At 33.8% G+C, this 23,308-nt stretch overlaps 5 protein-coding genes and 1 non-coding gene across 21 annotated transcripts; 1 reads left to right on the top strand and 5 right to left on the bottom strand.

The window, feature by feature from the left end:
• Nucleotides 1-121: 121 nt before the first annotated feature.
• Nucleotides 122-4,493, bottom strand: LOC111277329 (E3 ubiquitin-protein ligase RFI2). The gene is made up of 6 exons (XM_022863708.2): nt 3,844-4,493; nt 3,034-3,203; nt 2,480-2,538; nt 1,690-1,715; nt 1,202-1,586; nt 122-834 (listed from the first exon to the last, which is right to left on the bottom strand). The coding sequence occupies exons 1-6, from the start codon at nt 4,040-4,042 to the stop codon at nt 357-359; spliced, it is 1,317 nt and encodes a 438-aa protein (XP_022719443.2). The 5' UTR covers nt 4,043-4,493; the 3' UTR covers nt 122-356.
• Nucleotides 4,494-6,043: 1,550 nt separating this feature from the next.
• Nucleotides 6,044-9,384, bottom strand: LOC111277328 (Peptidase M50 family protein). 2 transcript variants are annotated; one of them, XM_022863704.2, is made up of 7 exons: nt 8,809-9,384; nt 8,540-8,687; nt 7,893-7,973; nt 7,293-7,757; nt 6,873-7,196; nt 6,461-6,630; nt 6,044-6,372 (listed from the first exon to the last, which is right to left on the bottom strand). In XM_022863704.2, exons 1-6 carry the CDS (start codon nt 9,228-9,230, stop codon nt 6,469-6,471), a joined length of 1,602 nt encoding a protein of 533 aa, XP_022719439.2. In that variant the 5' UTR covers nt 9,231-9,384; the 3' UTR covers nt 6,044-6,372; nt 6,461-6,468. The 2 variants fall into 2 exon arrangements, with proteins under 2 accessions (XP_022719439.2, XP_022719440.2); XM_022863705.2 differs by lacking the exon at nt 7,893-7,973 and having other exon boundaries at nt 8,809-9,377.
• Nucleotides 9,385-11,334: 1,950 nt separating this feature from the next.
• Nucleotides 11,335-13,046, top strand: LOC111277945 (Methionine sulfoxide reductase (MSS4-like) family protein). Its single transcript, XM_022864389.2, has 5 exons — nt 11,335-11,470; nt 11,702-11,775; nt 12,251-12,379; nt 12,464-12,621; nt 12,719-13,046. The coding sequence occupies exons 1-5, from the start codon at nt 11,443-11,445 to the stop codon at nt 12,834-12,836; spliced, it is 507 nt and encodes a 168-aa protein (XP_022720124.1). The 5' UTR covers nt 11,335-11,442; the 3' UTR covers nt 12,837-13,046.
• A 475-nt stretch (nt 13,047-13,521) lies between these two features.
• On the bottom strand, nt 13,522-16,631 carry RPT5A (regulatory particle triple-A ATPase 5A). Of its 2 annotated transcripts, none has more exons than XM_022863702.2 (10): nt 16,395-16,631; nt 15,905-16,021; nt 15,584-15,691; nt 15,254-15,445; nt 14,973-15,164; nt 14,620-14,738; nt 14,419-14,506; nt 14,226-14,345; nt 14,007-14,147; nt 13,522-13,823 (listed from the first exon to the last, which is right to left on the bottom strand). In XM_022863702.2, the coding sequence occupies exons 2-10, from the start codon at nt 16,013-16,015 to the stop codon at nt 13,746-13,748; spliced, it is 1,149 nt and encodes a 382-aa protein (XP_022719437.2). In that variant the 5' UTR covers nt 16,016-16,021; nt 16,395-16,631; the 3' UTR covers nt 13,522-13,745. The 2 variants fall into 2 exon arrangements, with proteins under 2 accessions (XP_022719437.2, XP_022719436.2); XM_022863701.2 differs by having other exon boundaries at nt 16,390-16,624.
• Nucleotides 16,632-17,863: 1,232 nt separating this feature from the next.
• On the bottom strand, nt 17,864-23,289 carry LOC111277323 (heparan-alpha-glucosaminide N-acetyltransferase-like protein (DUF1624)). 14 transcript variants are annotated; one of them, XM_089764205.1, is made up of 17 exons: nt 23,213-23,289; nt 23,098-23,137; nt 22,917-23,000; nt 22,240-22,817; nt 20,976-21,883; nt 20,738-20,875; nt 20,458-20,539; nt 20,040-20,116; nt 19,845-19,960; nt 19,631-19,748; nt 19,186-19,302; nt 18,989-19,080; nt 18,823-18,892; nt 18,664-18,745; nt 18,476-18,567; nt 18,211-18,354; nt 17,864-18,117 (listed from the first exon to the last, which is right to left on the bottom strand). In XM_089764205.1, the coding sequence occupies exons 5-17, from the start codon at nt 21,102-21,104 to the stop codon at nt 17,971-17,973; spliced, it is 1,404 nt and encodes a 467-aa protein (XP_089620331.1). In that variant the 5' UTR covers nt 21,105-21,883; nt 22,240-22,817; nt 22,917-23,000; nt 23,098-23,137; nt 23,213-23,289; the 3' UTR covers nt 17,864-17,970. The 14 variants fall into 14 exon arrangements, with proteins under 14 accessions (XP_089620331.1, XP_089620330.1, XP_089620339.1 ...); XM_089764204.1 differs by having other exon boundaries at nt 22,947-23,000; XM_089764213.1 differs by having other exon boundaries at nt 18,823-18,889; nt 22,947-23,000; nt 23,213-23,288.
• LOC149518294 (small nucleolar RNA snoR127) lies at nt 22,455-22,648 on the bottom strand. Its single transcript, XR_016343853.1, has one exon. It is a non-coding gene; the product is annotated as a small nucleolar RNA snoR127 (small nucleolar RNA).
• Nucleotides 23,290-23,308: the final 19 nt, after the last annotated feature.

The raw sequence follows: 23,308 nt of genomic DNA, 5'->3' as shown, positions 1-23,308 counted from the left end.
TAAGCATATGATTTCATTCCGTGGGTTCACGAGGATTTATTCGGTCAAGGCCACATTATTTCCTATTACAACAGGTGCTTTTATGCAGGAGAATCATGCAAAAGGGTAGCTTAAATCCCACTTCTACCAACAAATTTTTTTTTTTGAAAAATTTTATTTCATATCCTCAAAGCCAAAGTCCAGCACACTGCATGTGGCTACCAAAAAGATTGTTTCCGGGCCACTTCACAGTTTTTCAGCCTGCCAGGATCGGCAGTCTCAAGCATCATATATCGTCTCTCAAGCATACATAAACATTTTGGTTTCATTCATAGAAAAGGTTTGCTTCACCCCAAAAGGGTAAAAAGGAAGAAAGACTATGAACGATTTTGCGATGATGGCCTTTCAGATCCGTGCCTTTGGCGGAAGCTGCTGGATCTTATGCCAGGATCCGAAGCACCAGCAGACTGATGGAATACACCCCAACCTGAATCTCTGTCAACCTGGTTTATTGAAAATGAAGGCAAATGATCTCTTTCCCAAGCATGGAACCGAGTTGATAGAGGATTTTCCGCCTCTTGAAAGTTACGGCCTGAAGCACCAGATGGAATGAAATAGAAGCCACCCACCTGGTCAGATGATGAGGCCGCTGGCCCAACTTGAGCATGACTTCTATGACTGCTTGACCTTCGGGAGCCAGAAATAATAGGTGTCCGTATAGCTGGTGAAGTGCTAGGATGTTGTTGTTGATAGTATGCCTGGAGAGCTTGAACTCTATCACGGGCCCGAGCATTGCTACCAGGGTAAGGAGGGATCAATGAGGAAGCAACTGAACTCCCTGCTCTAGCACCAGAACTGTGGAAATACAGCAATTGAAATAAAAATAATCAGCAGAGGAGAAAGAACAGAACATCTTATGTATGACGTTGTCTGTATAATTAAGAAAATATGACCCTGCACTAAATTTTTGTTTTCTGAATAATATTTTAAGTCCAAAAAAATGAAGCAGCAGACTATAAAAATCAAACTCTATGTTTCCTCAATGTGTCTCATTTTAGCACTTTTTGGGGAGGGGTTGTTCTTCTGAGGTAAGTGATTGTCACTGTTTTCTAAAAAATGGTTGCTGGACAAAATGGTGAAATATTCTATAGATTTTGTATTTTACATAAAAGAACAATAAAAATTCAATCCAATCACAAATGTCAATCACGTTGAGGCATACCTGTGGCCAACAACAAATGGATGCATAAAAGATCCTGATCTTGGCATATCAGAACTGCTCCTGGTGGACCTTTGACTAACAGGTGGATTTGAAGGTTGATCAGAACTACTGATTCGACTGCTAGATGTGGAGAATGGAGGGGAATGATGCTCCCAACTATGATAATGGAGATCCATTGCAGGAAAAGCATAAGATGTAGACATCTCACTAGGCACTGATGGACCATTCCAGTGACTGTTGAAACTAGAACCATCTGAAACACTTCCACTGGAATTTGAAGATGAGGGATGAATTGTTGGCCCAAAGTAAGCTACGTATGGACATGGATGAGCAGCAGATGCTGAATGTTCAGCAAAGATGGCATGCTGTCCCAGTAACTCGTGATCTGGATCCCAACATAACTTATATCAGCATATTAGGCCAGAAAACGTCCATCAATAAAAGCCATAACAGACAAGCATTATGAGAAAAACAAAGAAAAATCTTACATGCGGTTGACGAGAACTCTCCTTCCCTAAAAAAGAACAGAAAAAAAAAAGACATGTTAAGGAAAGAAAATAATTGAAATTTGAACAAGGCAAGAAGAACTAGGCAAATGAAACTGTAATGACATGCGTAAAGAAATAAAACGGGAACATTTACCTATGGGAGAGTTAATGATGATATAGAACAACAGTTTTTTCCAACTTAGAATAACAAGCATATTGTAACTTCCAATAAAGTAAACAATAGGCTCTAGTTATGCCAAGATATGCTATGCTTCTTTGATTTAAGCTTAGGAAATACTACCAGCCCAAAGACGATTCTGCTGCCTAATTTCGCCTAACATTGGGAATTCATCTTGTGTATCTCATACAGAACTGATTTGCAACTGACAGAGAAAACCATCAAGATAGGTTTTTAAAGTTGGGTCACATGACATAAGTTGCAGACTTTAAACCATCTTAAGCTACTTATATTACATTCAAGCTAGTGTTATATTAATCTTGATATAAAGGTTAAAGGCAGATCCACTACTTGCTTGAATTCCAATAAGCAGAGGATGAACCTTTTCCAATTTCTGAATCAGTTTCTAGCTAAGAAGATACCAACTTTCCACCAAACTCTCTCTCTCTCTCGCAGTTATTTATCACAAAGATTCATCCTAGAAAACATGCAAAATATATGGTGGCAAATATTTAATGTTGAAGAAGAGAAAACTGACCACCACATTTCAGCATAGAAATTGAAGCAAAAAACTACTCAGATTTAACCTCTAAAGGGTGAGGTCATGCTTACTCGAATGATGAAGGAAGTCGTGCTAAGCTTCCAAATGGACACCAGTGAACTCCAAATGACTGTAAAAGAATAAAAAAAACCAAAATAAGTAAGGAGCAAATTGAAATCTATTCAACTCATCTGCCAGTCTAAAGTGAATGCTAGTATAGCGCCAAAGAAGGCAAAGAACAAACACTAACATGGAGAAATGATCGTATAGGTTTGCAAAGCAGTGAATAGAGTGTGCAGTGCAGCTCAAACCATAATCTGTCAAATTTTCAATGCGGCAGAAATGATTGAACTTAAGAAACCCACATAATGAAGACTGGTTCAGCTTTAGTAAAAGAAATTTGGTTCATTAACTAAGAGCTTCAAAACTCAAATTTCCCTCACCACATAACCAGTAAAATTGATGGTCGTTTAAATTGACATGGGGTGGAGGGCAACAGATGACTGATCCAGACGCAAAAAATAAAGAAATGTAAATACAAATAAGGCAATAAAGACCATTTTTGTATGCCATGAATATTGAAACTGCATAGAAAAGAATTCGCATAGAAATATCGCTCCATTACCATTTCAGAGTAACTGAGATCATAAAGTTCCTCATCATGTGTCCAGTCATCCACATTAAATTCTGGATATGAACGGCAACCATTGGCATAAAGCCATTGACCTTTTTCAATTTTCCTACAATTAGGGCATTGCATCGCACTCTTTATATTGAATGCTGAACCAATGCAATCTGAAGACAATCATTACAAAAACGAAGAATAATCAATTAGAACCTTTAAAACAGATTTTAAACAATCATTTCCCAACGCTGTCTACCAACCACACCAACAAATATAGCATACAACCTACTCTCAGATCCTTCAAATTCAACTAATGTCCATGCCAGTAGCCATCTCCCAAGCTGCAGCTCATCAAAATATATCAATATAACTAATACGGACAATCCAGAACCACATAGAAAATTTTTTCTTCTAATCTGATTTCCTGTTACTAATAGTCTCCAAAACTAATTGCAATGCAAAATTCACTCTGATCATGTAATCAGCCATAGCAATTGACAAAAGAAAAAAAAAAAGGAGCAACTTATTGAAACATCAAAGCTCCATTAGATTGAGCCTGATTAAACTAGCTATTATTCTTTATGAAGCTAAATTTTCATTTCCAGCCAATAAAATGGCATAAATAATAAAAACTTAAAAAAAAAAGGAAAAAAGGTTCAATCTTTATGATTTCCTCAATTAAACCAAAACTAAACACAACCAAGAAATCAAATTAGCAAATTGAGGCTAGATCTTACCATCCCAATTTTTTTAGAAAAAAGAAAATTCCTTGACCAAAATCAGTTCCAAATCTTGACAATTTTGACTTACCCAAATGAAATTGATGACCACATTGAAGCTTAGCCCACGATCGATCCCCATCATCAGTAACCGTTTCGAGGCAAATTGAGCATGAAACCGAATCAATAGACTTCCCTCCATTTCCGCAATCGACACCATCGCCGCCGCCACCACCTTCATCACCGTCATCCACCACCACATCATCCCCACCATTACTCCCCAATCCCATAATTAAAACAGTTATAAACTTAAAATTAAAATTAACGTAAATTCCTAAAAAAAAAACGACACCGTTTAAATCACCCTTCTCTTCTTCCTCCTCGCCCTCTTTTAATTTAAGAACTCGACCTCCGATTTCAATCGGATAAAATACCAAAAAAAAAAAAAAGGAAAATAAAAAAAAAAAACAAAAACGACTCGTCGTTTCAAATTCCTTTTTCGATTGAGCAAAGAAGAACCGAAAAATTAGATTTTTTTTTGCAGGAAAATGAGAAATGAAAGTGAAAAATCTCTTTCTCTCTCTTATCTTTCTTTTTTTTTTGGTTAATTTTTTTTGGGTTCTTGTCTTTCTCTTTCGCTTTCTTTTTCTTTGTCTTCGAAAAAATCTTAATTTCGGACCGTTAGATTTGGACAGGGTCTTGGCTTACTGTTTAGGTCGACGAAATAACCGCTGTCCGAATGAGAGTCATCCGACGGCTCAGATTCTTTTATAACGTTCTGCGATTGGATTGCTTTTGGTTGACATTGGTTGTTGCTGAAAAAAATAATATAATAATATTTTATTATTTCAATTATTAATTTTTATAATATTACTATTGTCTCTTATCTATGTGCTCTAATTTTGTTGTTACATAAAAATATAAGAGAAAATTGAATGGTTACAGTTTAAAATTTAATCGGATCGGATTGAATCCAGTTAAAAATCATATATGAAGCAATAGAAAACTGTTTGGCATGCGAGAAAATATTGTTTTAGATTTGAAAATATTTTGTGAATTTTTTTTTGTTTAGATTTAAGAGTCAAAAAAATCTGCAAATAAAAAATTATTTATCAATTAAATTTCTAATATTTTATTATAAATAATCAAGACTTAAATCTTTTATTTCAACGTAATTAATTTTTTAAATATTTACTTTCATCCAATTAAACTTTTATATATTTATTTTAACTCAATTAAACCTGATAAAAATAATTAATTATTTTTAATAAGAATTCAATTAATGAAAATAAATGTTTGAATATTTAATTAATTAAAAAAATTAAATTATTATTAAATTTTAATTCAATAACTTTTTAAACTTTTTTACCCTTTATTTATTTGTATAAAAATTATTCTAATTCTAATTTTAAGTAAAAAAAATACCTGATTATATAAATTAAATGTTTGAATGTAATTTGAAAGATAAATTAATTGTGCCTACATTTGTAAAAAAAAAAAAAAAAAAAAGAGAAGGGATTGCTGTAAATTTGATTTATTTTAACTTGTTTACACATCACATTTATCATTTCCATTTTTAATTTTTTCTGATGGATTTTAAATCTTGAAAGATGTTCTAACAAATTTTAGTGGGGATGGAGTATGAACAAGAAACTACCAGCCACAATAAATTTAACTTCAACTGAAATGACAAGGCAACCTACAAATGCAGAAGGCATGCAAGCATGAAAGAAACAGGTGACTATAGAGGGTCAACATCAACATCAATGCTCCCAATGTCATTCCATTTCCTTTCTTCCCCTCCATCTAATATGTTCATGATTTTAATGTATTTTGGATCAAGAAGGTCTATGGTGAATTTGAATTTACATAGAAAAAGATTTAAGAAAACCTGGCTATGACATAGATTTTTTTTTTCTCATTTTTTCTTTTCACATTTCAATTTTTGTTTCTTAAGTAAAATTATTTAATTAACCTTTGACAACATTTTAGAGTTTTATAATTTTTTGAAATTAAATTTTCAAAAACTTATAATTTTTTATAAATGGATTTTCAGAAAATCAAAATTTTCTAGAAATAAATTTTCGAAAATTATAATTTTTTTTAAAAATAGATTTTCAAAAAATTATAAACCTTTTCTGAATTAAATTTCTAAAACATCAAAAAAATTTTCAAAAAATTTTATAATTTTTTGAAAATTTATTTTTGAAAATTTACGTGAAAAAAATAATAAAGTAATTTTATTTATAAAAAATTAGAAGAAGAAAAAAAAAAAAAAAAACGCTCAAGAGTGAAAAGAAAAGACTGAAGTGCATTAACAACACTCTATGAGAGTTGAGACCATTAACTTTGAGACAAGAAAAAAAGTTGTGCGTGCTGAAATTCGAACCTATTAATGTTATCCTTTGACAATGAACATTTTGCAACAGGGAATCCAATTGATCGTGAGTAACCCAACTGGCCAAATGAGGGAATATTCACATACATACAAAATAAATTAAATTGTTGGAGTCCAGGTGGTGCTGAAAGGGAGCCAGCCATGCTTTGCTTGCACGGTTTCTAAGGGATATGTCGGCTGCCATATCCATTTTGGACGGCACAGCCCACAGCAACATTGGCACTGTTAAATTCATGGTTTAAAACAAAAGGTGAAGTTAAAAGCACATGTGAAAAGGAAAACTACAAAATCTTTCTATATTAGTATTTACCTTCTGCTTTACAAGAAACTGATAAAGAAGATTTTCAAGAAGGCCATAACTGAAATGAAAGTCCCTCCCACAAGACATAGTTGAAGAATTTTTCTCCTTTTCCTTGGGCTCAATGATGTGAAATGAGACAAAGTCACCTCCAAAATTGATTCACCATCTAGAAAATATACCTAATTAAGAAAAAGGGAATTAGATGAGCATTGATCATGCAGTCAAATACACAGGCTTATCTAAATACACTCTTCTACTCAAGACATCAATCCATAAGCTACGTACAACCGCAGAAATACGAATCAATTTCACATTCACCTTCATTTTTATAGATATATCTTTTTGTTAATGCAGTGAAGTTGGAAAAACATATGCTCGAACAGAAGGTAAATTTTCCATGAAGTGAAAATGTAATACTTACTGGCAAGCTGTTGAGAAGAGCTAATGTCAGAGATACGTGGAATGTGCATATTAAGCTCTTTTCCAGCTTATTTGGAAGATATTCACCAAGAAAAAATCCCCACCGAGGTTGATATTTGGTTAACTGAACTGAATGCACCATAGATATTACATCACCAACAAAAACAAAAGTTCCACCACAGCTCTGTTCTACGGCACCAGAAGAAGTATTGGAATCTAAAAGGGAATTTCTTAGTTGCAAGCATTCTGTTGAATAGGGCCTTGAATATGTAATCTCAACCCAATTCGAACCTGGCGACTGAACTGGACTTAAGCAAGACTCATCCTGCAGGCATAAAAAAAGAATATATTACTTGCATCATCTTGAAGCAAGTAAGAGATAGGAAAAAGCTAATGTATGCTTCCGAAGATAAGCGTCTACCTGGGAACACATGCAGCTCCTTCCGTTTGTCATTACCGTTCCCCATCCATCACCACATTTTTCAAGTTTGACAATACCCTTCGCATTCAAACAAAGCTCATTTTTTCTTCTTCCAAGATGACCATCTTCACCACCCACATCTTCCGACTGAGTCGGATCAAAGCAGTGAGTTTTCACAAATGCTACTAGATCATTAGGACAAACAGATTGGTTGTCAGCCAATTGAACCTTGTTGTTGTCTTCCAACAAGGCATTAGGCACACAGTACCCCTTTCTGCTATCTACTGCACCAAAACTTTTAAAATAATGGGAATCACTTGAATTCTGAAGTATCTTTTTATCTAGTAGAACAGTCATCTCCATCCAATCTTGTACACCATGGATGCGCACACCATCCAATGACACAATTGCATCCCCAGGAGACAAAAACTCAGATAACGGCGATGCTGGAGCTACATCCAAAACCTATTCAAGACAGGAGAAAGCTAAAACAAGTTAAGCCTATCACCATTAATGTTTTCAATCTAAAAAGTACAATAAGTAAAATGAAATCAAATAAGTAAAATGAAATCAAACAAGCAAATACTTGCAGTGAAGTACCAAAGGGCTCTCAGCATGTATATAAAACGGAAACAGGATCACAGGCTGCAGGAACAACAACAATCCACAAACTGCACAGAACTATAAGGGCAGAAAAAAAAAAAAAATTTAGAGGTGTGTTAGATTCAGGCTGAGTTTCACAATACAGTAAGGTTGTAGAACTCTAATTTGGACCAAAATGACAATGCTAATCATTTACAAATTCAAAATTTAGCTTTGCACAGCCGTTTTCACAAATCAAAGTTTTACAACCCAACTAAAATATTACACTAAGCCTAAGCCGATCAAGAAAGGCTGAGTTTCGTATCACAGTAGGATTGTCAAACTCTAATCTGGACCACAATGACAATGTTGTACTGATTCAAAATTGCAGCATTGCATCATGATTTCACAACCCAAAGTTTTTTACAACCCAACTACAATGCTAAACTAAGCCTAAGCCAATCAAGAAAGGCTGAGTTTCGTATCAAAGTAAGGTTGTCAAACTCTAACCTGGACCACAATGACAATGCTATACGGATTCAAAATTGCAGCTTTGCACCATGATTTCACTACCCAAAGATTTTTGCAACCCAACTACAATGCTAAACTACAACTACAATAAACTATCTAAACATGAAAATTTGATTATAAATTTGGGACATTACCACTGCATTATGCCAAATACCAGCACAATATACGCGAAGAGAAGTTAACCGAGGCAATGCCTGAAGCAAATCATAATCAAAAGCAACCAAAGCACCAGGAAACAGAACCGCAAGAAAAACAGCAATGTACTCCAACTGTATTCCCTCACTGTTTTTTCACCTATGATAACAAACATGAGCAAAACCCTAACCTTGAAACTCAAATTTTCAACTTAAAACATGTTAATTCTTTTTTAATTCAATCAAATAAATAGAAATTGAACTTTGACCTGGCAAGGGCAATGGCGTGGCCAAATTCATGTACGGAGACGGAGACCAAAGTGGAGACGAATAAGTATCCGGCGTCGAAAAATGAGATTCTTAAAGAAGGGGAAAAGCCGAACAAAACGGAGCTGAAAAGGTTGCTTAGATGGGTGTTGGAGCTAAGGAATAGTTGCCAAATAAGAATCGAAGTGACTCCGACAAGTGCGGTTAGGCCGAACCCGGTTCCGATGGAAAACCAGATTTTGAGAATCGTGGCGTGGTTTCGGCCGAACCGGAAGAGAGGTTCGTTGAGGGTGGAGATTTTTAGGTCGCAGTACCAGCAGGAAATGGCGTTTGCGGCGGCAAAGACGCGGTGGCTGGGAGAAGGAGGAGAAACATGGAGAGGGAGGCGAGCCGCTCCGTGTCTTCTCGCTCGGTTCACTCTCATAATCAGTTTATCCAGCTGTAGATTTCTCGGTTGTTCTTTGCTTTGATATGGGTTTGGAGGCGGCGATGCCGCTAGTTAGGGGTTTTTTGTTCAGACCCGATACAGTTAATTGGATCTTCAGCTGTGGAAAGCGCGGTAATTGGTTGTTAAGTTTAACTAAACTGAAGTTCGAATTGAACTCCAAATTTATTACTTTAAACTTTATTTAATTTTTAATTTTTAAATTCAAATTTAATTTGAAAAAAAAAATCGAGATATTTAAATTCATTTAATTAAATTTATTTAAAAATAAATTTAATTTTTGTATTTGATTTTAAATTTGATTATTTATGTTTAAATTTGAATTCAAATTTATATATATGAATAAGTAATAATATTTTAATTAAAATAATTAAAATATAAAAATTTAATTAAATTCATAAATTATTCAAGTCAAATATTAAAATATTAAAATTAAATTTATTTAATAAATTAAACTACTCAAATTTAAATTTAATTTAATAATAATTAAATTAAATTTAAAATTTTATTCGAATCAAATTTTAATAATTTATAAATATTGATTTTTCATTTATACTTGTACTTAGATTTTATATAAGATTTTACAATAAAATAAAGTATATAAATTTTATAAAAAATTTTACAACAAAATAAAGTATATTTACATTTTATAATACCACTGATTCTTTACGTTTATTATGTCTTGTTTGATTGTTACTATTATTTTAAAAAGGAATTATTAATCAATACTCTTAAAATATTTTTTGAAATTATTATTTAATTAGTATTTATTTTTAATATATTAAAATTTATCAAATTAATTATCAGTTATTATATTTAATATAAAAATACTATTATAAATAACGACTTCATTGCAATTTTTTTTTAAATACTTATAAAAATTGGATCTTGTAATTTTTTTATGCAATATTTTTGCATTAAAAAATAATTTTGATATATTTTTTAATAATTTATATATTTGTATAATGTGAAATATTAAAATTTATATATTTATATTATATTTTATATAAAAATTATATATAAAAAAATTATATTGTTACGAAAATATAAAATAATTTTTTTTTATTTTATTAAATCTCCATATAATTGATATTAAAATTTTAAATTATATTATTTTTATTTTTTATATTATATTCATATCATATAATTATATTATATTTTTAATTATTAAATCTAATATTTTTGTCAAAGTAAACATGAGATGTGCCCCACTAGGGGTCAAAATCGGTGTCCAAACCAAGTCAAAGTTCAGCCCTACCTTTATTCTAATCCCACTACAGCTTTTACAATGGAATATGTCTTCATTCAATGGATATTCTCTTTTTAGTGTTTCACTCATTTATCTTTTTTTGTTTTCTTAGTAATGATTGAATTTGAATTTGAGATTTTAATTTTAAAATCAATTTTAATATTAATTTATTCTATTTATGTTTTTAAAGGCATCAACATTAGTCCTCAACGATAGACTCATGAAAATAAATATAATTGCTTAATCGCAAAAAAGAAGCTAGTAAAGGGTGGAAGACAATAGCACAGCCACTTGTTATAAAGGATGGAGGTTCAAACTTTTAAATTCCCTTTTCTTTCCATCCCTAAAAAAAAAAAAAAAAGAAATATTTTTACATGTATATACGGTTCCGATCTGTTCAGACAAATCTACTAAACTAGTAAAAATAAATAATAAAAATAAAAAATGCTGAGAACCTAGATATGGTGGGACCCAGTTGGACACCAGAAAAGGAAACTGTCGGGATTGGGGCAAAAGCAAAGCCAAACTCAGCAACCTTACTTAAGTGCCCGCCAGATAACCGGAATAGCTTCCCCTGAACACATCTGCGGTTAGAAAAACAAAGATTTGAATTGATTTGATTTTAAAGAGTTTAATTTTAACTTTACTTTTATACCGTTTGACTCAACTGTGGCTAAAAATCAGTAAATCTCACCAAAATTACCGTACAAGTTACCGTAACGGTTAAAAGCTGAAGGAGGACAAAATGGGGATTTCGACAAAAAGAAACCCATATGGCTATTTTAGTAAATTTACATCATCCCGCTATAAATCCTCGCTGCCGGTTTACATCATAGGCTCTCTCGCTCTCTGGTTCTCTCTCTTCAATAAATCATAGAAATAGAAATTTAAGTTCAAAAACAGAGAGAAAATAATCAATTGATAATTTAATATTCAGCAAATATGTTAGTTTATCAGGATATCCTCACAGGTAAATTTTTTTAAAAATTTTTTTCGTCTTCAATTGATCTCTTTGCTGCTGTGCTTATTGGTTCCAAGATCTGTATGTTTTGTCCTTTTGCTTATTGAATTTATTTTTCTTTTAATTGTATTTATGTATCTTGAAATTTTCGGTTTCTTTTTGTTTGGTTGATGTTTTGATTTTTGATTTTTGATTTGATTGTTAGTTATCAAATTTTAAGTTCTTGTTGATGAGTTTCAGGTGATGAGCTCCTCTCAGACTCTTTCCCATACAAGGAAATCGAGAATGGAATGTTATGGGAAGTAGAAGGAAAGGTCGGAGTCTTTCCTTCTTTATTTTCTTGTGTTTTCAATTGTGGGTTTATTGAAACAAACATGATCTGTCTTTGTTTGTCATGTTTTCACCAGAGGTGAGCAAAAATCGGTTAAAACCGATTTAAGCGATTGAAACCGATGAAAAATATCAATTCAGTTTGGTTTATCCGATTTGGTTATAGTGGATTTTTTAGATCAACTAAATTGGTTATGGTTAAATCAATCGGTTTTAGGATCATAAAATTAATAAATGAACCGATCGAATCGGTTATGGTCGGATCAGTTGTGATCAATTATTTAAAAATTTTGGATCAATTATAATCTGTTATTTAAAAATTTTCTATCAGTTCGATTACTATTAAATGAAAGTTGATTAGTTCGATTATTAATTTTTTCAAATTAAATCCACCAAACTGATTAATTGCTCACTCCTAGTTTTCACGAGTTAAACTAACATATTCGGATTGATTTGCAGTGGGTTGTCCAAGGAGCTGTCAATGTAGACATTGGGGCTAACCCTTCAGCAGAAGGTGGTGATGAAGATGAAGGTGTTGATGACCAGGCCGTTAAGGTTGTCGACATTGTCGACACTTTCAGACTTCAGGTAAATCAACAACACATGCTTTCCATGATTTACAGCTTAATTATTTTGCTATCATCTAAAATTTGCGGGTGGTGTGATTTGCAGGAGCAACCTGCTTTTGACAAGAAACAGTTTGTTACCTTCATGAAGAGGTACATCAAGAACTTGACACCCAAATTAGAGCCAGAGAAGCAAGAGTCGTTCAAGAAGAACATAGAGGGAGCAACCAAGTATTTGCTTTCGAAGATTAAAGATTTCCAATTGTAATGCAACTCTTGTCTATCTTACTCCGATTATCTGTAATTAAACTTGATTTAGAATCCATTATTGTTTCTTACGATTTGAGTAATTGTGTTGCAGTTTTGTGGGTGAGAGCATGCATGATGATGGTAGCCTGGTGTTTGCATACTATAAGGATGGTGCCACTGATCCAACCTTCCTGTACTTTGCCTATGGCTTGAACGAAGTCAAGTGTTAATGGAGTCTTCACCGCCTTTGCCATAGTTGCAATCGTGTAATGCTAGCATCAAAAGTTCTAAACTATTTAGTGTTTCTTTTAGTTCATATATATGCTTTTAAGGGTCATGAACTTGGTGTTACTGTTATCATTTTACATGTTTTTGTGGCGATGAGGATAATGTTTAAAAACTTGATTGAGAAATAAAATATAGTGTGTTTTTCAACAAAATTTTCTGGTTCATGATTGTCAAGTGATGTATACGGTTGTTGTGGCCAAGTTGTAATCCTTTTATTTGGGTCACTTCAACCTGGCCAATCAGACAAGTTGCCGACTTTCTTTGATTCCATTGACCAATGGTGTGAACTCGGCTCTTCCGACTTTCCCATAGGTAAAATCTGAAAATAATAATTCGTACATATAAAATATAAAATATTTATATATTTATATTATATTTTACATAAAAATTTATTACAATTTTTATTAATATAAAAATATAAAATATTTTTTATTTTATTAAATTTATTTATAATATTTTTAAAGATTTTAAATTATATTATTTTATATTTTTTATTCATATTATTTTTATATATTATTTTTATATTATATCATCGTATAAAATATATTACTCCTGTACAAAAAGAATTCCTTTCCAGACGTCAGCAAACAATAGGGACATTTTAAGTTGCATGCAATTGTCTGTAAATGGGAATTTGAACTGGAGATTTAACTAACATTGACTTGAAGATATATATGTTCATCTACACGATTTTTGTTGTATAGCTTCTGCAAGATTATCTATATTTAGGAGATTTTTTCCTCTTAATTTGAGAAAGAAAAATATTTGAATCTTGCTTTTCGAGCATGGATCATGCTATATTAGAGGCTTTTTCATTGAAGGCAGCTTCTCACGGTGAAATGCTGTCCCGATTATGCATAGTAATTTAAGCTTGCCTTCTTCTTAGCTTGCACCTGAATGATACCTTCGTTGAAATCTTCATGGTTCACCTGTAAAATCAGTCCCAACGCCAATTTTAGTACTTGCTCACATGGCTCAGATCCGATACAAACAAATTTATATGCCATGTATGAATACAAGCACATTCAGCATGGAATACCTAAAAGCTGTTTATGCACATATCGCATTAAGATATTTCAGTAAGTAAACTCCAAGAAGACTAGAAAGTGCACCTCAGTTGCATCACGGCGAAGAGCTAGCATGCCTGCCTCCACACAAACAGCCTTCAATTGTGCTCCATTGAAATCATCCGTAGAACGAGCAAGTTCTTCCAAATTGACATCCGGATGAACGTTCATCTTCCTTGAGTGGATCTAGAAAATTAAGAAAACTATTCAATAAGATTCTGTGAAGGACGGAAGTCATAGAATCACCACTACTGAAAGTTATACCTGAAGGATTCGAGCTCTTGCTTCTTCATTGGGATGTGGGAACTCGATTTTACGATCCAATCGACCAGAACGCATCAGAGCATGGTCAAGGATATCAGCTCGGTTAGTGGCTGCTATAACCTACAATACATGCATTACATTAGAATAGATCACATATATTTTATCAAACAGATAACACAAAAATTAGGCAAACCTTAATACGTTCATCACTGCTAAAGCCATCAAGCTGGTTGAGTAGTTCTAACATTGTCCGCTGAACCTCCCTATCTCCACTCATTTCGCTGCAGGTGGTAACAAACAGATCAATAATCATTGATTCTTTCCACAAATAAATGCCAGTGTTACCAGCCTCAAAACAACTTTGCTTCCCAAAGAAATTAAGAAACGGCGTTACCTATCAAAACGCTTTGTGCCAATTGCATCAATTTCATCTATAAAAATGATGCATGGAGATTTTTCTTTTGCAAGCTGAAAGGCATCACAGACAAGTTTTGCTCCATCTCCAACGAACATCTACATGAAGTTCAATTTTAATTACTCATTAAAGGGCCCAAGTAAGCAGATAAAAATGCTGAAAGTAATACTGTACAATAAAAAAAAAAAACACTTTATTATCCACAATCTTCCTTTCATGCTATGATAGCCTAGAAGGTATGGGATAAAATGATTCCAACATCAATTGAAAGAAGTAGATAGGATCCAAACATCTAGCAATGTAAGCTGCAAAAAAGATAAAGGACTTCATACCTGAACCAATTGTGGGCCTGCTAGCTTCAGAAATGTGGCATTTGTCTGCGCCGCACAAGCACGACCCATCAAAGTTTTTCCAGTGCCAGGAGGCCCATATAAGAGCACCCCCTTAGGTGGACGAATGCCTAGCTTTTGAAACCGTTCTTTATGAGTCATAGGCAACACAATGGCCTCAACTAGTTCTTGAATCTGTTCCAGGAACAACCATCAGGCATAAAAAATGAGCTTAACAGTTGCCAAAGGATCTCAGAAAGAGCGGTAGAATTAAAAAAACTTGCCTGCTTCTCCAAGCCACCAATATCATTGTAGTCCTCAGTTGGTTTCTCATCAACCTCCATAGCTTTTACTCGAAAATCGTACTCAGATGGCAGAGTATCCAATATCAAGTAGCTGTCTTTATTGACCCCAACCAAATCACCAGGTTTCAACTTATCAGGGTCAACAAGTCCAACCACAGGTAGAAAGATGGTCTGCAGTAAAAACAAAACAAGTCAAGATCAAAACCAAGTTTTCTTTTCACCAATTCTCAAAAATGTTAATTTGATAGTTTCATTATGGAAAAACATAACAGACCATTAATAGTAGAAAACAAATCATGCAGCCGTCACCTGACGAGTAGATGTTTTCAGCACAACACATTTACCCTTCCTCCGTGAATCAAGATCAATGTTGGCACCATCCTCCTCTGCCTCATCTTCAGGATTCATCTCCAATATCTGAAAGAAACGGTAATCAAGTATTAAACCATCAAGCAGATGATTATTAATGATATAATTATAACTGCATCAACAATGGCCCATGATTCAGTTGGATCCCCCTTTCAATGCTCTTTTTAAGTTTGTTTATACACAGAATCATAAGTCAAAATCGAATATAAGAGAGAAATTAAAAGGGACTTGGAAAATAAAAAAGAGCCACACAAAATTTACCTCAACAATGTTGCCAACCAAGTAAGGCAACTGCTTGTTAAGCTTGATCTTGTCTTGATTCTCCTTAATCTTCTCCCTGTATGCATTCAACTCAAGATTTGTCCTTTGCATTTCCTCCTTTAATCCCACAAACCAATTAAACCAAAAATCAGAAAATTCACACAAACTATACCTACATTCCTTGCAAAAGAATAAAACTTTTCAGTAAAAAAAGAAAATTACTTCGCTTCATTAAGTGTAAAGATTTCCCAATTAAACCCTAAGCCAGAAAATTCAAAACCAAACTAAAGAACATTCCTTTATATGTAAAAAGAACTTAGCTTTAATCAATACCCAGAACTAAAAACCAAACAATAACATAGTAAAGTTGAAAAAAAGAAAACTTTATTAAAAACCCTAAACCAGAACACAACCCTAAAAATACAATGCAAAATAATAATAGAAGCAAAGATAGAAAAAAAGAGAGATAAAGATTCGAAAGGAACCTTACGAAGTCGAATCTCCATAGCTAGAAGACGAGAAGCTCGGATGATGTCATCGGTCGTCATCGAAGCTAGTTGGTCTTCTTCAAAGCTCGAATCTTCGACCATGGCGGTTGCCATTGGTGATGGGTTTTGCAAAAAAAAAAAAAAAAACCGATGATTTTGATGGGAAGATCGTAGTATATGTGTTCTTAAAGTTATATAAGAGTAGTTCTCAAACTTGTTTCCTAAAAAAATTCAGACTTGACGGAGATTCGATTCGATTATATTTGATCCGCTGAATTTGCATGTGTTTGTGTCCAACTCGGGCTTCTTTTTGGGCTCAAAAGTTTTTACTTATTTCTTTCTTGGGTCCAGCTATGGTCATCTGTTTTTGTTGGCCAAGTTGGATCGCTTGTTTCTAATTTGGGCCCTCATTTTGCTGAATTTTTCTATATGTGAGCCCAAGTTCTGAGTTTTTTTTTTAAAAAATTAGATTCAATAATTTAAAATATAACATGATGATAATAAGATGATAAAAATAGAAGATATGAATGAACAAAGTTTAAAATTTTAGTAAAAATTATATATGAATTTGATAAAATAAAAAAAAAATAGAACTAGGATAAATGCGTGAAGAAAGCAGAAATCTGCCACATTCAGTCCAAATTCAGTATGAATATAGGTGAAATTTACAACGTTATATGCATAGTATGAGATAAGATAAATTAAAAGAAGAACAAAAGGAAAGCTTTGATTTATGTAACTCTTAGAATCTCCTGGAGAGCTGAGCTAAACGAAATGGTGGATAAAATGCATGGGAAAAGACAGAAGTTAACAGTTGAACTGGTTAGCTGCATTAGGGAGGCTGTTAGACTCAGGCTTTACCAGGATTTCCAATGATTTTGTAAACAGAAATCCTTGCTCAAAATGGGGCTTGACTCAAAGGATGTTCGGTTTGTGACTGTTTCCTTTGTACTTGCCTATGGCAGATGTTTTGCATTTTTTTTTTTTAATTCTTAATCTACCCTTATATTCCATTTCTTTCTAATTACATATATGATTGAAAAAAATATTATATGTATAAAATCTCTTGAATTGCAATTTTTAAATGCCAACTAATCTAAAGAATAAACGATAATAAATATTTTTCTTGTAAAAAAATCCTATTAATTCTTTTGGGTAATAAATTTTCAAATATTCAATTAACATTGATACTGCAAAATAATTAAATACAATATGCATTTCGATTAAGATCGTATTCTATTCTATTTTTACGATTCTACCGCATCAATCTTTTTTATTTCATTGAAAATCGATTTTACGGTATAAATGCTAATGATTTTTCCCTTTATGCCTTGTGATTAAATTATACTATCTGTAGATCAAATTATTTTGTGGATTGAATTTCACTTGACTATCCACAGATAGAAGTTTTGCATAAATATATCGTCATACTATTAAATATTTTAGTTTAAGTTCTTTTCGTTCTAAGAGGTGGAATAAAATAACTCAATTAACGCACAATGATCATACACTTGTAATGCAGTGTATATCCCATATAATTAAATACAATTCTGGAGTATATGGCATTGGGAAATTATGTTAAAGCTTCCAATAAACTCCTAATCGGTGCAAAAGGCCTGCTATGATAGCCCAGAAGAGGATCTCTGCAAATATAACATACAGTAGAATGCCTACTCTTCTTGAATGCCAAACCCCTATGAATATGTGCTTTTGAATCCAATATACCTGCCATTGCCATAGATTCATTAGAAAGGAAACAAGAATGGAAAAGGGAGGGCAGCTGGATGATGCTTTAATTTAAATTCATCAAAAACTCACCAGTGTATTATGTGGATCATCGTAGTACCATCCATTTATGAAACCAGCCAAGATCCCTTCAGCTGCCATGACATAAACCAGCATTGCATTCATGCCAATCCATTTTAATGGCAGAAGCATGTACTTCAAATCCCAAATATCAACCTGCCGACCCAAAGCTTTGATTACTATAAAGTTTATATTATCAGCTTAAGGTATGACTGAAAATATTGACTGCTGAGTGGCTTGTTAAAGCACATACGATTTGACATAGCTAGAATCATACCAGAATATAGAAGGCTGAGAAAACAAGTGCTGCTGCTCCAGATGTAACACAAACATAGCTAAATGTATATAGCTGTTTATTTAAAGGAATTGCTACAATCGAAAAATAAATAATACTAGAATTAGAGTAAATGAATAGATGAAATATAGGTATTTAAAAGAAGTCTGATATGCCTTTATGTTTCTCACCATGAGTAAAATGTAGAAGAATTCCTATAACAAGAAGAGCAAATCCCATCATGATCCACTGCTTCACTCTTTCGGAATGACCCTGGAATTGAAAATTTTATCAAAGACAACCCTGGAATTGAACACCAAGAATCATGCATCCACAACCATAATCCTAACCTTCAAATGTACAAGAACATGTCCAAAATGCACTCCAATGATTGTAGAAAGAATAGCAGATATTGAACTGCTGTTAGCACAGGCAATGTATTACTTAGATCAACAATTGTGAAGATAATAAATAACTACTACTACGGTTAATTAGTGGGTTCCAGGGTCGACAGACCTTAGAATCCCTTCAGGTTCAAAAGGTGTATGGCACCATGATGGAGCGCCAATTTTAAATGGCCCCTCGTAAGGGGAATCCTCAGTGCAAGCCTGCAGCACTTTAGGAAAGATTTCAGACCAGTAACTGTTATTCACTGTAAACTAGTGATCTCAATCTTAAAGAGGATTATAGCTACAACCAGTACAAAAACAAACCTTAGATCTTCTCCATGCAGGTCGTCGGTACATGTGATTGATCCCTAAAACTTCTCTGTCAATATATCCAACAGCATTACAAGGAGGATCCAGTTTTCCTCTTACATTGCAGGGTACCTAAAACAAAAACAAAACCAAAATCTTATAACAATTGGATAGAATGCATTAATCAGGAAAATGATTTTAAGTTTGAAAAGTTTTTCCTTTTCGTTATTTGTCAGGATAATGTTAATGGACTTTAAAACAATCTCATTGATATAACTATTTCCTGCTGTGTGCGGAGGTTAAAGATATGAGTTAAAAGACTAATACAGTAAATCCTAATGGATCAATCAATCAAGCTAATGTTAAGTCTGTCAAAAGCATTTCCAAACACATATAAAATATCGTTTAAATGGAGGTATATGGTTTTGTAGGATGATATCAAGGACAACCAAGGGCTTACAGTGAAAACCTTCCCATAATCGGCACTATCCTGATTAGGGACAGTGAACTGCCAGTCAGGAACATACATTCCGTAAAGTAAAGCCAAGTACATAATAAGTATGCATGCACCCACCAGCCTGTAGATTTAGAAACGAAGTAATAGTTAGTATTTCATCATATGATTCTACAAATATGATAGATACCATATCACGAAAAAGCCAATGGGAACTTACCAATGCCAACGGCATAACCTAAACACCGAGAAATGACCAGCTGAAATGTCTTTGGATTGTGCATCTTTCAGAAAAATCTCCACAAGTGCCACTACCAAATATGCAAAAGCAATTCTCTACAAAAGATGCGGTGAATTACTTCCTAAAATCATACCTCAAGGACTAAATTATGCAATTAACACCAGAAACATATACCTGTAGAATGCCACAGAACCTTATCATTTTTATATCGATGCCATATGTTAGCTTGTCAGGAGCATGAGAAAACCCTCCTTCATGACATTAGGATACAAAATCAGCATCAAGAAATTTCCTTCTTTTAGAATTTGCATAAGAATTTTCCGATTTTAAATAATGACTGTTGCAAATACATTTGCTAGGATGGTAAAAATTAATATAATATCAGCAAAATCGTTAACCCCTAAGAGTTTAAGAATGTCTTATGAATTATACTACCAAAAATCTTCTACCATTTGTTTGATTAATATGCTAACATCGTAGGCAAAACGCGATCATTAGCAAACCATGAATGCGAATACCCTAAGCAGATAGGAACTGACCACCCAAAGTCTATCTGTTTTCCCTTGACATGTATAGAACAAATGAAACCAACCTTGTAATAATAGACCCCAAAAGAGGAGCTTCAAAGTTCTGAAAACCACCTTCTTGACAGCTTTACTCCTACTTGGTATTCTCTACAAAAAGATTGAACCATTATTAATATCAAAACAACGAATTGAATGCTAATTCCAAGGCAAGTTCACAACTGCAGTAAGTAGTCAGAGTCTCAGAGGAAGAAAAAGACAGTATTGCAGTCGCTGTAGTAAAACTTAAAACCAAACTGCTGGTTTATTAACTTTACTTGAAGAAGAAGAAGAAAGAAGAACACCAACCTTAAGAGCAAAAGGAATGGCCATGCCAACAATGAAAAGAAAGAACGGCATAACAAAATCAGCAACGTTGCAGCCATGCCATGGTGCATGTCCAATCACAGGCCACTCTCCTCCAGCATCATCTACTAGAATCATCAGCTAGAAAAGTACAGAAATTCAGCAAAAATCAGTTCATCTCAAAGAAAGACCTTAGAAATGAACTTTTTATCAACTGAGTGAAAGAAAAGTGAACGAGTACCGCCACAGTAAGGCCTCTGAAAATGTCCAGTGAGGCAACACGCTGAGTTTTGTGAGGTTTCTGAGCTGAGATGTCAGTCTCAGGGATGGCCAGAGCGTGGTGAGCAGTTTCTGCTTTGATTTCAGCCATTTTTCTCTTTTTGAGTTTGAAGCATCCAATTACTGTTGCGACTATAAGGTGGCAGTTGCAAGATAAGCTAATAAAGAAGAGATGAAGATCAATGATTTGGATGCTAATGATAGTTGATTAATAGTATTTCTCCATTTTTACTATTTTTTTCTGGATTTTCTTTCTGGGGTACCGTGCTGATAGTAACTTATGAGGTGGAGTAACATGCTCAAGGTTGCTCCGGTTTGATTGTGTTCCGAATGAAGACAACGGTTATAGCATAAAAGTCAAAGTATCGAAGAGATGAGATACGTGCTCCTAAGTGATGAGATTTTTGTTCTTTTTTTTTTTCCACTCGTGTTTGTTTTAGTTCATCTTACGGCTCTTGCTTTTTTTCAAGGAAGCACTTAGCCAATGATGGAAATTGTAGTTTCACTTTCACAACGAAATCATGGCTTAGGTTAACTGATTGAGAGGTAAAAAGCACAATCAGGGGATCTAAAACAGAATTATGAGATACAATTTGAAGTTCAGAGACAGCAAAAATGGACCATCACAACTGAAGGGACCTAGGGTCATTCACTTTATGTTTAAAAGTTTCACATCAAGGAAACACTGAATCTTTTCCTCATTAGCAGCCTTCCCTCCACCATCATCATCCTATAGGCAGTGCAGCAAGACGGATTTTTCCACTTGATCGGTTTGTAAAAGAAAAAAAAAATGCTTCCCTTCTGCCAAACTCTGTTTCCATCCAATTACCGAACTGTTGAAAATGATATATCGACAACCTCATTCCCCACCTGTTTCACCGAACAAAGGTGTGATTGACATTGACAGGTAGGTATGCACTTGGGTAGTTCACACAATTCTCAGCCTTTATAATCAAAGATGTGCTTGCTTAACGCAGATTAAAAAAATGCATAGTTTTGTTGGGGAAAAAAATAACTGGTTGAAACATAATGATTGTCCAAAAACACTGTCATCAGGTGATCAGTGAGAGCTAGGTATGAGAAGAGAATCAGAAACACTAACAATATGAAATAGTTAAAAAGTTTGTCACAAGAAATGAAGCATGGGTATGGTTTAGCCACACATTGAAAAGCAATACATAAGCACCATTAGCCAGCACCATGGAGAGAAAGGGAATCATTCGCACCATACGAGCTGCAGAAATAAAACTTTGCCGGACACATTACAGTTCCCACTTGCCGAATAAGGATGCAAGAGCACCATGACACATATAGCTGGAAAACGACCTCCACCATCTCCTTTTAGAAGGAACCATTTGGTGAAAGGCAGATAATTTCTAGGCCATAATTGATTTCAAAACAATTGATGTTCTGAAGATGAATCATAATAAAGGGGGGAAACTCTGGTCAGCAAGCAACCAATCCCAAGGGTATCATCAGAGGATGCGCTTCAACAAAAGGCATCCATTCAAAGCTGATCACCATTACTAAGAGTTCACCACTGGACCTCTATAATAACAAGAAAATAAGCTTTGAAGAGGATTACTTATGGAGCGCATCAAAATGTCTGATTTGGCTAAAGAAGCATCATTCCAGAGAGTGCAAATGAGCTCAAAGAAGCAAAAGGAAAAGCAATTTAGAATTCTTCTTTCCCTGACTCAAAGATAGTTGATTGTATCCTATGAATGTAACATTAGGGCATACTCCAAATTCTAAAACCTAACTCCATCCTACATAACCATTCCACCCTTAGCTCTGCCAGACTCTGAAACATTAGAAAAAAGGGTAAGTTTTGATTTATCCATAGGAAAAAAAAACTATATAAATCCCCAATAAAAATTGTAAGTCAATGAACAAAATTTACCAAATATAAATCCCAAGTATAACAATTTACCAAATGGGCATCATAAAGTTTCCCCGTTTTGAATCTCCAATAACTACCAGAGTCCTTAAATGATAGTATTTAATAAGAAAGAAATCATAGCACAAATAAATAAACAGTTTGAAGATCAAACAAATCTAGGTACAAAGATGAAAGGTTTTACCAGAAAGAGGAAGCTGACATTGAAATCAATCAATCAGTATCTAACAACAAATAAGAGTAATATGATAAGTTGAAAACCAAAAACTGAAATTTAGTTCCGGTAACTTCTGATTTACCATTTTCACGAATGTGATTCGATCGAGGGAGTCTCTCTGCTGCTAAAATTGGGGGAGTCTGAGCTGAGGCGTTTTTAAAACACACTTTTCACTCAA

This window comes from Durio zibethinus, chromosome 7, assembly GCF_047325235.1.
Source record: "Durio zibethinus cultivar Kanyao isolate XHJ-2024 chromosome 7, ASM4732523v1, whole genome shotgun sequence".
NCBI lineage: Eukaryota > Viridiplantae > Streptophyta > Magnoliopsida > Malvales > Malvaceae > Durio > Durio zibethinus.
This window is presented reverse-complemented; position numbering and strand designations above follow the sequence as displayed.

Coding starts and splice junctions, on each gene's coding strand:
- LOC111277329 (XM_022863708.2), bottom strand. CDS start 4,042: ATGGGATTGGGGAGTAATGGTGGGGATGATGTGGTGGTGGATGACGGT. Junction 3,204..3,843: donor TGGTCATCAATTTCATTTGG/GTAAGTCAAAAT, acceptor GATTGTCTTCAG/ATTGCATTGGTTCAGCATTC. Junction 1,587..1,689: donor AGAGTTCTCGTCAACCGCAT/GTAAGATTTTTC, acceptor GTTGGGATCCAG/ATCACGAGTTACTGGGACAG.
- LOC111277328 (XM_022863704.2), bottom strand. CDS start 9,230: ATGAGAGTGAACCGAGCGAGAAGACACGGAGCGGCTCGCCTCCCTCTC. Junction 7,758..7,892: donor TACATGCTGAGAGCCCTTTG/GTACTTCACTGC, acceptor TGTCTTGAATAG/GTTTTGGATGTAGCTCCAGC. Junction 6,631..6,872: donor CTCTTCTCAACAGCTTGCCA/GTAAGTATTACA, acceptor TTTCTTAATTAG/GTATATTTTCTAGATGGTGA.
- LOC111277945 (XM_022864389.2), top strand. CDS start 11,443: ATGTTAGTTTATCAGGATATCCTCACAG. Junction 12,380..12,463: donor TCGACACTTTCAGACTTCAG/GTAAATCAACAA, acceptor TGTGATTTGCAG/GAGCAACCTGCTTTTGACAA. Junction 12,622..12,718: donor AAGATTAAAGATTTCCAATT/GTAATGCAACTC, acceptor ATTGTGTTGCAG/TTTTGTGGGTGAGAGCATGC.
- RPT5A (XM_022863701.2), bottom strand. CDS start 16,506: ATGGCAACCGCCATGGTCGAAGATTCGAGCTTTGAAGAAGACCAACTA. Junction 14,346..14,418: donor GCAGTGATGAACGTATTAAG/GTTTGCCTAATT, acceptor CATGTATTGTAG/GTTATAGCAGCCACTAACCG. Junction 13,824..14,006: donor TTCGCCGTGATGCAACTGAG/GTGCACTTTCTA, acceptor CTGATTTTACAG/GTGAACCATGAAGATTTCAA.
- LOC111277323 (XM_089764205.1), bottom strand. CDS start 21,104: ATGGCTGAAATCAAAGCAGAAACTGCTCACCACGCTCTGGCCATCCCT. Junction 20,117..20,457: donor TTGGGGTCTATTATTACAAG/GTTGGTTTCATT, acceptor AATGTCATGAAG/GAGGGTTTTCTCATGCTCCT. Junction 19,303..19,630: donor ATTATGGGAAGGTTTTCACT/GTAAGCCCTTGG, acceptor TTTTTGTTTTAG/GTACCCTGCAATGTAAGAGG.